The sequence below is a fragment of the Apteryx mantelli genome, chromosome 5 (genome assembly GCF_036417845.1).
Source record: "Apteryx mantelli isolate bAptMan1 chromosome 5, bAptMan1.hap1, whole genome shotgun sequence".
Taxonomy (NCBI): Eukaryota; Metazoa; Chordata; class Aves; order Apterygiformes; family Apterygidae; genus Apteryx; species Apteryx mantelli.
In genome coordinates, this window is record NC_089982.1 from 47,336,917 (window position 1) to 47,350,875 (window position 13,959).

Consider the following 13,959-nt stretch of genomic DNA (forward strand, 5'->3'; position numbering starts at 1 on the left):
AAGAAATGGAGGGGGGAGGAATGCTTAGCTCACCAGCACCTCTCTTGAGGATTTGGAAGTTATCGTGACCACAGAGTCCGGAAGATTTGTATGCTGGTTCTGAAACAGGCACAGCTGATGCAGTGCACTGTTGCAGTACTGAATTGGGGTATGAGCAATACAGCTGTGTTTTTCCCTCTTTTACTTTATTGTCATTAGTAAAATGCACTGTGAAGTCGGTTGACATGAAACTTGAGAGCATACCAAAACCTGCTAATTAGCTACAGAAGGAATAAATACAGTCAGATAGTGAAACTATGCTGAGGGAGAGTAAAGAAGCAGAAGCATTCTGATGAATTAGTGAAATCAGTCTTTCTAAAGCTCTCGCCCAAGGCTGGTGGCTGTAGGTGAGCCTTTCAGGCGCTACTGGCTGCGAACAATGGAGATGCAGATCTCTTAAAATACCAAAACATGATCAGAACATTTGTTGTTTCTGTTGTTAAACATAAGATGTGTGGCAGCTGCAATAATTTTGGTCCCTCCTCCTGTAACATTATTTGTGCCACTTGAAACCACACCCCGCATAACCAAAACATAGCAAACCCCGTGATTCTGAAGGTATTTTACATTTCAATGTTTGCTTTTATGCACCGAACCACATTTCTTACAGGCAGTGCATTAACAAAAAGAAGATCATTTTTAGAAGATAGATAAGAGTGACTCAAACAGCACCTCATTTTCAGAGCTCAGAAGCACCGTAAAATTCAGCTTGAAGCACTAACCTGCTTTAATTTAAAAATACTGGAATATATCTATAACTGTTTTGTGCATAGTTCAGTGTTCATTTCTGTTTTCTAATTCAGAATCCAATATATAGATATCATTTCAATTGTTGAAAGTATTTCAGATTAAATATTTATGACTTTATAGCTTATTAATGTAGAATTATATCACAGAGCTCTGATCTGATCTCTGGGTAGCTTGGTTTAGTTTTGAGTAAATTTTAGCACAGAATTCATTGTCCTTACATGTGTTCAGATTTAGTGTTTTTTAATTTCAACTGTGCCTTCTACCATGGCTTGGATGACTTATATTTCCCACTGGTTTGATGAAGATGATTGGTATGAAGGACAACAAAGAGTAAGAACTGTTTAATATTTTCTGTTTTACCTCCTTTATATTTTTCTTCTTTATACTGCTCTTTATTGTGCTACTAGTACTAAAAATAAATATCCATGGTGTGGTATTAAGAAGGGATATTTAGTAGATTTAATGAAATTTTAAATAATAGAAAAGCACATCTAAAATGAATTTTTTGAAGACTAATGTGGATAATTCAATAAAGGATATTGGAACTTCAGTGGCCACCTAGCTGCATTTTTAGATTGCATAGTTTAATGAGTAGGAATTATTTAATATATAACAAAATAGAAATCAAGCATTTAATTTTATAGTATATAGAGAAATTAATATACTGCCCATGGATTAAATGAAAATAATTGTAGGCAGTAATTTATTAAAACCAAAAAATATATAAGAAATATTAAATTCACCTAGGGTCATTTCCAAGTTGTATACTGGACATTTGTATATTTTTTATGGGACTAGTAACATTTTTTTCCAAAGAAGAAGAGTGGTTACTATAGCAACCTTTGCACAATGTCTTGGATTTTTTTTTTTTTTTTTTTTTTAATAACTGCATGCCTTGGGCAAGCTTGATCTATGGCTGTTTTCATAGATTTGGGGTGGGAAGTGAATATAAGTCACATTTCTTTCACTGTATCAAGCTCCCTTGTGTAACTGTATTTGTGTTTTTTGTTTTTTTTTTTCTATTTGTAGTTTTGATATTATGTTCTCAGATACTAAGTCAGAATGCAGGAGATGCTACTGAAAAATAGGGACCAGCAGCTTTTTTATTGCATTATTGTATGTTACTTGATAATGCCACTTATTTGCTCATATATATTAAAAACTAGCAAATTTTAATACTTTTCCATTTCCATCTGGATGCCTCAGATATGGAATAATTTTTTAATAGCTGCTCATCAGGGACTCAGTTTTGAGATGTGTCAAGAGGTAACTTTATCTGAAATCAAAAATGTTTTCATGGCAATCTGCCTGCAAAGCAATCTTTTGGTGATTGTAGTAGCTATGGATTGGAAGACCAGAACTAAATTCCTAGGAAGGGTCTCAGGTGCTTTATACTGGGATCAGGTATGATTTTACATATTCCTTCGTATTACGTACAGTATCTGAAAACAGGAGTTCTGGTTCTATATGACTAAGCAGTAGTTGACAGATCAGAGTTTTATTACCATTGATATGTGTGATGTCCGGTTGATTATGTATGTAGTTTAACATTCCTGGCGATGTGCAGAAATAGTAGCATTTCTCCTTAATCTGTTTCAGACCTAAGTATTGCTCTTTTGATTATCTTGTTAAAGTTGCTCATTAAAATATATATTAATTAGATTTCACAAGTAGCGTAGTCAGGACAGTCCAGCACTCTCCTTTGTAAGACTTCCCCATTCATAATTTTGTAGTGTTAAATTGTTGGCCTTAATTTTTCCAAGCTAGGTATCTATCTTGGATTAATGTGTTTGTTTTTAATTTCAGATAAAAGTGATTATTTCTTCTCTAAAATTCTTCATTCATGGCCTTGAGAAGCTTCTCTGTGTTGTGGGTGAGGAATATGACATTCTGAAGAAAGTAATTTAAAAAAAAAAAGTAATCATATCCTTAGAGATGATTTCATAGATACTCAAAGTGGCTGAATTAAAATTGCATGCACCAACTTATTTTTAGCACTTTCTAATTTCTGAGTGCTTGGCCTTGAAATTAACATTCTGTGACTGTAGATTATCTAATAGATATGATTATATTCTTCTGGAATGAAATATTAAGAGAAACATTCAATTAAAATTGTGTTTCAACATTTTCTTTATTTACTAGATATCCCGGGACCCATATAAGCAGAGAAGGGCAAAAATATCAGCTTGCAGGAGGATAGTTTTGACTACAATTACAAATTTGACTACAATTACAAAATAAGGAATTAGGGGAGCAGGTGAATGGAAGAATTTCTTGTTTGCTGAGCTGGTGCAATAGGACATTTAATATTTTTCTGTCTCTCGTCTTCTTTCCAACCCACCTGCTTTGCCAGTGTTTTCCAAGAAATGAGTGACCTTTGAGAGGAGGCTCAGTTCGTTGATTTTCAAACAGGTCTTCTAAGTTCTTTGGCTCATCTTGGTGGGAGTACCATAAAATCCAGTGTTATGGGGCAAACTATAGTCTCAGGCTGTGGTTTCAAACGTGAAGTTTTTCCAAACTTCAACCAAAGCTCCACGGTGTTTTTAGGACTTCTTCCCTTACAATGTCAGAGTAGTTGTAGTTAATTCTAGTACTACTTTGCCTCAGGATTTATTGTGAAGGTTTAAAATGGCCATGAAAACTGGTTGAACACTGTTGTTCTTTAAAATGATCTTTTAAATAATAGTGTTCTTTTTCTGGTCAGCTTATAGAGGACTGAATGCACTCATTTTGAACATGTTAGGTAATCAGAAGTTACGAAATTTCATCTGCAAATGCTGACTGTAAGAGTGCTAGCCTAGGCTCCTGATATTTTTGAAGAATCTTGCTGAAATTCATAGCATTGTTCAAAATAATCAGATTCTTAAGAAATTATAATTGATGGATTGGATATTGCCATCTATTTCTTTGTTTCTAACCTTTCTTTTCCTATGGATCTAATAAAATCCATGACATCTGATTTTTGACAATATTCATATTGTCAAATCTTTCATAGCGTAACATTTCTTCTCAGCTTCTGGTATGCTTAATTTTAGCATATCAGAGATTTAGCATGTCTTGAGATTCCCAAAATTCCTAAATTAATAGATTTAAATTCATTTTAATGCAAGGAATATGAGATGTGAAATTGTGAGTACTCACCTGTATAAGTCAGTATTTTTTTATACCAATATTTCCTACTTTACAAGCATAGAATAGAACTTAGAAAACGTATAAGCTTCTTATTAAATAAGAAGTTCAAGAATGATCTTTCCAGAATCACTAAATTTCTTGAAGTTTCATTGCTCTGTTTGGTCTTAGAAGATTTAACTTGTCTATTGCCATTTAAGTTGCGTGTATACCGGAATATTTCTTATTATCCTTTATTTGATGGGTCCAAACAGAATAATAGTCAGGATTTAATTTCTTAACATAGCTATCATGTGCTTGGTGTTTTCCAACCTCTTTGGAAGAGGGCTGATACTAATTATGCTGCCACTTTTACATGAGACGTAGTGCTACTGAGGCTAGCACAGTGTCTGCTGGGTCTTGCAGAGACCCAGGGATTTCTTGGTAGGTTTGAAGATGTCAATGTTTCTAACAAGGTAGATTCTTTGTCCATTCTCTGGTGCTGTGCATTGGTCCACTAGAATGGGGTAATGAGCGTATACGTATGGTTCACAGGTTACATTTTCATCTCCAGTGGATTTTTCCACAAGGATGGGAATGTGCCCAGTGTCTTTATGAAGGCATCACTTTTTATATTGCTAAACTAGGTATTTAATTATTTGATTACCATTGAAAAAAATAATAGTACCTGGGGCAATAGTCTTTATATGTCAAATATATAGGAGTGACAGCAAGCACTCCATGTAAGAAAACATACAAACGTAATTGAAAGATAGTCACAGGAGAATCAATAGAAACAGGGGACACGAACAATTTTACTGCATAGAGCTGTTCAGAAATGAGGGTTTTGTATATACAGGATATTAACATAAGAATACTGCATGTTCACTTTTGTGTGCACACCATATCGCAGATGTATTCGTATGGACAGGACATACATGAAATGGACCACAGTCACTAACTATATGAGCATGCATTACTGGTTATGCTTGCTAGTTACAAATTTGTGTATATTTATATGCTATGCAAACACATTTCCTTATAATTAAAGGGTGCTAAGTGATGGATTTAAAGAGCTATTATTCTGTGAATATTGGTGTAATACAATCAAGAATGCAGCAAACAATGAAATACACTGAGTAGCTGAAGCAGAGAAAAAGGAGTTAGGTTAAAATTAAAATGGTGTCTGTTAAAAGAGCTGCAGTTGCCAGGCTACTGACACTGCTGTTTGGTGTGTGGTGCGACACGATGCTCAGGCTTTTCTCCTGCATCCTTTAGTAACTCTGCATTATTCTGTGAACATCAAGGTTTAGTTCCTTCATCTGTCAAGTAAAGTGATCTCATTCTACAATCAGAACAAGACTCATTTTTGGGAGCAGCAAGGTTTTGGAATGAACATGGACATTCTTAAGTGGTTCACAAAAAATGATACCTATGCAAAGGTAGGGATTATTAGGCATTTATGTTTAAGTTATTGATATATAGCCATATCTATGTATTCAGTCCATTCAGTTGTTATTTTTAAATAATGTTAACTCTGTGGTATGCAGAATTTCAATTTAATTTATTTTTTCTATATTTAGCAGCAAGGAAGGACTTAGAATATTGCTGCTCATACCAATTGAAAAGAGAGAGGTTTTTGTTTTCCTCCCTCTTCCCCTCATCTCCTTGGAAACTGCAGGCATCCTTTGATAGCTTTCCCAATGTGGTATGCATTTTACATTTTGATATGCACAATTTTTTTGGTGTGTATTTAAAAGTCCAATATAATTACTCATACATCTCTTATTTTTGAAATAAAATGCTTTCTTATTTTAAACAAAAGATGACTGAAAATCACCATTGTTAAAAATGCAACATGTGACAAGTCATATATATATATATATATTTATATTGCTTTCCTAATTTCCTGCCATTTTGCTCAGGCTGTTTGGATGAATGCTGCTTTCTCACTTATACTGTGAGCATGTTCAGCTGAAACCTATAATGTCTGAAGAAATCTGCAGGAAATTGCTTTGATGCATGATGCTCACAAGAGAGAAAACAGTCAGTATGCCACACAATTGTAATATCTTCTCCTAGATAGTACACTGAATTTCAAATAAAATACTTTCCTCTTATTAATTGCAATGTATTTTTGATAAAATAGAGTACATAATTCATTGTAAGGAGCAGGAACTATTACCAAGTTTAAATCAGCACAGTGATTAGTAAATGAAGTTTAAAGTGCTTTCTATAATACAGCTCAGAGAAAATGTTACATATGTAACATAAATTTTTTACATATACTTAAAAATAGAAAAAATTATGTTGGGAACTGAAGTTTAAAATAATGCTTCTTAAGCTTCAATTATTAACTCGGTGAAATAAAAAAAAATCACAAAACAGCATTTTTCATCTAAATGTTGGTCTTATTTAGAACACATTTTCATTTGGATATCAGACCTTAAGAAAATTGCTAAATTATCAAAAATGGTTATTTTAAATTAATCTTGTGGATGAGGCTTCTGTTAGTGAATTTCTTCAAATAATATATATTAAAGTTACCTTTTGCCTTTAATATAAATGTAGAATGAAGAGAAGGCACAGCCAAATGTGCTCTTCTATTTGAAATACAGTAGTTAATACAATGTATCCGGTAATGCTTACACACACACATTTTGAACAAGGCTGAAATAATTTTATAGCCAGTTGAATGACAATGATTTTTGGTCATCTTTAATCTGGCCTGAATTCTAGTCAGTGACACATGCATTTGGAAACTATTAAAATATACCGGTGTCCTGTTAACCTGAGAAAAATACATACAAGGCTCTTCATTGTTAATCAGCTGCTTGGAAAACATGGAAATAGTAGCGCTGACAGTGGAACCATCTCCAAGCCCAAAGTGCTGTTTTGTTTTAAGGGATCTTGGTAACTATAAGCCCAACGTAGAGGATCTCTCTCTTTTTGTTCTAGATTGCAGCGTTTAGGTTTGGAATCCTTCTTATCCTTATTTTCCGATAGTCTAGATTTCATGTAGTCAGAAATAACTTCTTTCTCTCACAAGAAGGTGAAAAGGAGGATCTACTGAATTTGCTAACTGGGTTTTTTTACACTGATTTGTACAAACTGAGATAAGTGTACTGTTACTCTGAAATAAATATTTGTGGACTCTTACAGTCTAAAGTGTTGTTAACTTTCGATCGATCTTACATAAAGTAAACCCACAAGCTAAACCTATAATAATCTAATATTCTATATCCAATTATCTTCTATTTAGCCATGGTTTTTTTCGGTGTTCCTTTATCTGTGTGCTGCTTGTGTAGCCATACCTACTGTTTTAACTGTTCAACCATCATTTTCCCTGGAATCAAGAGCACAAACCAAGAGTTTTGGTTTCAGATATTATTCTTTATTTTAGTAAATTGTTATGTAATTAGCTGAATGGCTTTAACTTCAGAAAAAAAGTGGTTACTAATGCTGTCAGTTATGTTTTCATCGAGATTGGAAAAAGTCTCTGTTGTAGTTCCGAATGCCCAAAATTTTAGTATTTCTGGATATATGTGACTGGTACTTTAATTGCATAAAAAATTGTCCTCTGGAATTTGTAGTTTTACTAAACAGTTAAAGAACATTAAGTTGAAAAATCAGGTGCTTTGAGACTATTTTGTGTCATTTTGTTATGATGATGATACTTTAAATAATAAGATGGATTTCTTTTTCCTTGGTGACTTATGTCTATAACATGAGATGGATTGCAAATGAACTGCAGGGTAATGGAGTTTATAGACATGTTCTCTCTAGAATCTCTGTTTGCTGCAGAAGTTAGAAGAATGAATACTGTTGGCAAAGAGAAAGGAAGTCTAATTGCCAAAGTGCTAGTCTGTAAGAGAGCTGTATCTTGTAACGTTTTTCTGTAAATTTGTGTTCTGTTGTCAGGCAGACTCCTTTATTAGAATTTTGAAAGGTTAAATATGGGTGTCTCCTTTTCTGAAGACACTTTGAACTTAATTATTCAGAACCTTTAAGCACTCTAACTACAGTTAGTCATATCTTTGACTTTATCAAGCCTGATCATTCAATCTGATCCTGATCTTATTCTAAATAAGCACCCCAAATAAGTTTTTTTTTAATTTTTTTCTTTCTAAGTTTCCTAACTGAAATTGGAAGAATTATAGTCTCACAAAGATAGCTTCATATATTAACTCATTGATATTTATCTGCCAAGTAGATACCATAAGAAGCTGAGAAAATGGAAGATACAGTTGATCATCCAGCTTCATTTTTATCCTTCATATATATGCATTAGAGAGAAACTTTGTTAATATTGTATGCTTTTGTCAACCAGTAGGTTCCTTTGGGGTCTGTGGGTTGCTGTTATAATACTTGCACAAAATTCTTATAGATACAATTTTTTTCCAATTTTCCATTCTATTGCTAGTGTCTTCAGAAAGGTATTTCCCCTTCCATACAATTGATATTAGTCAAATATCTGGAAACAATATTTTATCTTCCTTAAAACTGTTACACAGCAATGCATCACATAACCAGCTGTTGCTCTTCATCAGTTTTGTTTTGAAGGACAGTTGATCCTGCAAAATACTTGATCGCTTTTGAAGACTCTCTTGCTCTCTCGCTCTCTCTCTGTTTATATCTTTATTTATTCAAAGTTCCCTCTCCTTTGTAGGGCTTGAAAAATTTACTTGACGTTTGGTAAATCAAATGTAACCCTCCTACTCTTTCATGGTCATTTGCTGAGCACTAGCTGCAGCTCCTTGAGCTAAAGATCCCAATCCTCCTTACTCAGTTTAATGTTTTTCTGTGTAATATTCTTCAGTCCATTAATCTACCCACCATATAGATCTGTCCTTAAATGAGACATTCTATAGCATAGTGGGAAGAGTAAATTTCCTTGTCTGGGCCTTACCTTAACACATGCTGAAGCAGACAGTAGTATATTGAAACTTAGCAGAATTGGTCTTCACCCATCTATACAAGAAGGATCTCTTCTGCAGAAACTCTCACTGACGCAAGTACAATTATTTTCATGTATTAGGATTCAGCTGCCATCCCAGCAGAAGTCATATGTTTGAAGAGGTTTCAACTATGGGTAATTTAAACATCCTGTGTATGGGTAGTACTTTCTGTTATGCTCACAGGGTCTGGTTTGGATTAATATAAGTTCTATGCAGAAATGAATTCTTTCTGCAGCCATGTGGAGCCTGCTGTGCCATTTGGGCCACTGCATAGTCGCAGGCTGTGATCCATCTAGACATCCTTGTGAATCTTGGTGGTTGCAGATGGTTGGCCATTGCAGCCTTCTAGTTAAGGTAAAGAAACAATTGTTTCTGCAGGTCAATGGAACTGGCATTGCATCAGTTGACAACTGGGTTGCACCTGGGAGGTTTGTATCATATGCAGACTTGTTTTTAAGTGAAATCAGAGATTCTGTAGAAGTTGACAGCCCTACTTGCCTGCTCTGAATAAATTCAACAAAGCTCATTGAGCGTCTTTTTTAAATCCCTCTTATATTCCCTATATTAATTCACTTTAACAGTTTATGTGCAAAAACAGCATTAAAATTGTGTTAATATGGCATATAAATAGCAATTATATTTTAATGAAATGAGAGTATCTCCTTAGTTATGTATCTTGATTTTTTTGTATTTGAAGTTTTGATTTTATTCTTAGCATGTAGCTATGTTTAATAATACTCAATTTGATTCTTAAACTAATTCCTGTTACTTTCATATGTCCAAAAAAACTTTGAAATTTGTGTGTCATAATGAGCATTTACTCTGAATTCCAAGTTTGATATGATCTGCAAATGCAATTATGGTTAAATTTGTGCCAGAAAATAGTTCTGTAAGAAACAACCTTACAGCATTTCTAAAATCCATAAAAAAATCTTAGGCTGGACTAGTATTAGATTACTAGTACTTCTCGCTTCCTTCACTGCTTAGATAGGCATATGGAGTTGTTCTTTGTGCCATTACTACTGTTAACCAGCCATTACTACTGCTTAGTAGACATCTCTCTTCTTACACATCTGAATCGCTTACCAATTTGCTTTAAAAAGCCCCTGTTGTTTTTTTAAGCAAAGTAATTAATGAAGTCTTAATAAAAAGTGCCTGTTGATAGGGGACTACTTGACTAAATGTATTGTGCACTGAGTTGAAAGTACATGTGTTCATATCAATTTCTCATATTTCATCTTAGTAGTATTTAATATAAGTTACGCATTTGTGTTAGTGAAAAAAATGTTTGGTATGAAGGTAGTGCTGCACTTCATTAATAATCTGTATCTTCCCGTGAGAGTCACATTGAGGTGCCTTGTAACATAAAATTGAGAAGAACAGCACAATGAAGAAAGTAATTTGTGGAGAGGAGTAAACTTTGAAGTGGCCTGCTCTTGTAGTTGTAAGTCTAGCAAAGGAGCTGTGTGAATGTGTGCGATCTTGGTCATGCTGTAGTACGTAAATGGATCATAGAAAAATGCCAGGCTCATGTGCTCTAGCTAGTAGCATTTTAACACTATTGGGGATTAAATATTGGGCTAGCTGGAGAATTGGTCTGACCCAGCAGAACATTTCTTGTGTTCTTATGTTAAAGTAAGTTATTGCCTCATTCTGAGCAGAGCTAGTAGTTTGAGAAACAATAGTACAAAATGGATCTAATTTTTTATTTTTTTCCTGGTATTTCATCTACCCTCTTATTCCTTCAAGGACCTTTTTCTGTTGAAGCTTTTAAATTCCCTACAAATGATCATTTCCCTCACATCCAGTAAAGAATTAACAGTTTAGACTTACAATAATGGTCAAATAGTGTTTCAGCAGTTTGGTGCAGATTTTTAATGCTGTTTAGCAGAGCTGGTCTGGAGGAGACTCTTGTTTCAAACACCAAAGGCATAGTTTACTATAGAGTAATGTAAGAGCTTCGCTTTTTATTTTCCACAGTTCACTTCAACTTTTTTACTAGACAGTGTTAAGTATTACAAAAATTTAGAAAGCTTCTCCAAAAGAGAGAATGCTAAGTCATCCATAGTTGTTCTAAGCTAGTGGTTTGAAGACATTTTGTTGACAAGTTGCTTAATATGCTTCTGTGTAAAGTATGTTAGCACATGGAGTATTTTGTCCAGCTGTCTTTGTGGGGAATGAAGAGAAGAAGGGAGCAGAGAGGGCATTACACTTAAATTTAGAAAGTATTGACCATGACTGCAGAAGAAAATGAGAATAATGAACAATTTCAACTAGTAAATCAAGAAGTATTCAGGATTTTCAGGTGCCCTCTCCCACTTTTTTTTTTTTGGTCATTAATTCATTCTTGTGAATGATATTAAAATCCCTTTCTTGTGTAGCACTGGAGCCTGTGAACATCTGCTTGGCTTTATTGCTGATAGGTTCATTTGTACCTCATAAAACACAAGACTGTTGTTCAAACATAAAGCCTATATTTTATATTTTTAAGGTACATATGTAAAAGGTTTGTGAACAAAATAGATTTTGGGTTTTGTTTTGTTTTTTAATGTTCTGTCTTCATATTGTAGTTTAATGAATTTCTGTTTTACAGGCAAAAATGTCACAGGTTAAACAAGTGGGCCTTTTAGCTGCTGGATGTCAGCCATGGAACAAAGATGTGTGTGCAGCTAGTGGAGACAGATTTGCCTACTGTGCTACCCTTGCTATTTATATTTATCAGGTAACATTATTTTATTTCACAGACGAGTTGCATTTTACATTGTTGTCTATCTCACTTTCAATCCTTTCAGTAAATGTTTCTGCAATAATTCTGAAAGTATGTTTGCTACTGAGAAGCTGTCTATGTAAAATTTGATCTTCCGTTCAAGGCATCTCTTCCAAATTATTTTTCCTGCTTGTTACAATTAGTACACAAAACCAATGTGAACATTATATTTGAAACTGTCTGTTTTCAGAATTGTTCATGAAAGACAGGCTATCAATACAGCAAGCACTCAGGAAGAATGTAGTCATAGAAGAGCAGATTGTGAGAGAGTAATGAAGCAAGTCGATGATTTCAGTTAAAGTTATAGTGTAAAAGTAGTCTTCTGAAATAGTTCTAATCCACTGTGGGGAGCTTGGGACAGGGATTTTCAGAGCTGTGGATTCAGTGGCCCATCATTCTTTGACTGGAACAAGTTACTCCTCTTGTTGCACAGCAGTGTGTCTTTTGAAGTGCCCAGTTACTATACATCAACTTGTAACAAAAAAAAAAAAAAAAGAAAGAAGGAAATGCCATCACATTGAGAATTTTGATGAGGGAGGATGTCAGGAAGTAGTGGGTAGGCTTATCTTAACTGCATCAGTTACAATGCTAGCGAGAGTAAAAGAATCAAAATTTACTGTGTCAGATTGTGAGGTTTTTATTTCTTTATAAACCAGCTTAAGTGATTTAAGAAATGAGAAGGAATTTCAAATTCATTTTCATATTCTATACTATTTAATCCTTTGTAGTTTCATAATGATTGTTACCATAAATCATTATGCCATATGCCCTTACCATAAATGAAGCATTTTAGAATCCTGATATGAAAATTGTGTTTGAGTGCAATTATTAATCGAGTATAATACTTTTTAAGTGAAAAGAGGAGAGAATATGATAATATTGGTTGTGCTGATTGAATATTTGACAACTTTTCTGTGCAGGTCAAATACGTAAGAATGACAAGCGCTGAGAATTGTTAAATGCAGTATAAATTTGTCTGTAAGCCTAAGTACAATACTGTTATTTGAACTGGTCTCCAAACCAACAATGTTTAAAGTGATTTTATGACATACTTATTTCTAAAATCAATTTGTACTTTTTGTTTAGCTGGATCACCGATACAATGAATTCAAACTCCAGGCAATTATGTCTGAGCATAAGAAGACAATCACAGCCATATCTTGGTGTCCCCACAACCCAGACATGTTTGCAAGTGCCAGTGCAGATAGTTTAGTAATTGTTTGGAATGTGGCTGAACACAAAGTCATCGCCAAGCTGGACAATACAAAAGGTATTTCAGACATGGACATCTATTTGTTACAGCTCTTTCATCTGCAGTTACCAAAAACAGTTGATATACAGTAAACTGTAAGCGATTCATAGGCTAGTGGTTTATCAGGTAAATAGCACAATATTCGTGTGGTCAGATTTTAGAAAGTAATGTTAATGTATTTGAGTAGATTGCGCTGAATTATCTAGAAATTGGTGAAGAAAGAGTTTATTCTTTTAAGTACTTAACCAATTCAAGAATTTGCCATTATTTATTTGACATTGATATCTTTTTGAGCAGAAAAACCATCATCATACAAAAGGATAAATAATTAAGATTTAAGCCTTGTATTTTTTCATGCTAACTTTACAGAAGTGAACACAAATACAATATAGGCTTACAAAGTCAAGGATAAATTATCAATGAATTTGAAGAAAGGTTTTTGTATAAGTATTCTAGCATTTGATGCCTACCTGCATCTTATCTCAGGTCTTGAAACTGCTGATTGGGAGATCACAGTAGAGGATTAGGGGGTTAAAATCTGTGCCTGTCGCCTTTCCCTGCCCAGTCTTGATTCATTCCTTTCAGTCAAAACTAGTACCTGTATTTCTGTTCTTACAGGCAATCTCTTTAGCAGGTGTCCGTGATTCCTACATTTGCAAACTTAGAAAACAGGTTAGGTGCAACCTGAGGACAGTTGGTCTTTTGGGTTCTTCTGAGATGTTTTGGCACTCCCTATTTTGTTCTTTCCAGAGTGTGAAACATACCTCTGAAAATCTTGTGCATTTGCATGTCCTGCAAAAGGAATAAATAGGGGAAAACACTTTGATTATTTTACAATCTCAGTTTTGACTCAAATTATACACAAAGACTGATATTTATTTTTCAATGGCTACTTCACGTCTTAAAAAAAAAAAACAACTAGTTGAGCCTATAAATATATGTGAAAGAAATAGATTTTTCATTATTTTTTTTAATTACTTTTAGGATAGTGTGTTTAAATCTCCTATTAACAGTACTTTTTCTCTCTGACACTACCATATTAAAATTTCTAAATAAAAACAGCTGTGAATTTTCAGCTTGAGGAA

At 34.0% G+C, this 13,959-nt stretch overlaps 1 protein-coding gene across 1 annotated transcript in view; it reads left to right on the top strand.

Moving 5' to 3' along the window:
- The first annotated feature begins 1,038 nt into the window (after positions 1-1,038).
- Positions 1,039-13,959, top strand: part of WDR17 (WD repeat domain 17) — a 50,077-nt gene continuing 37,156 nt past the window's right edge. Inside the window, exons 1-3 of the mRNA XM_067297919.1 lie at positions 1,039-1,119; positions 11,449-11,577; positions 12,709-12,892. Of these exons, the coding sequence (XP_067154020.1) occupies positions 1,054-1,119; positions 11,449-11,577; positions 12,709-12,892 (379 nt within the window). The 5' untranslated portion in view covers positions 1,039-1,053. The remainder of the gene's footprint in view (positions 1,120-11,448; positions 11,578-12,708; positions 12,893-13,959) is intronic.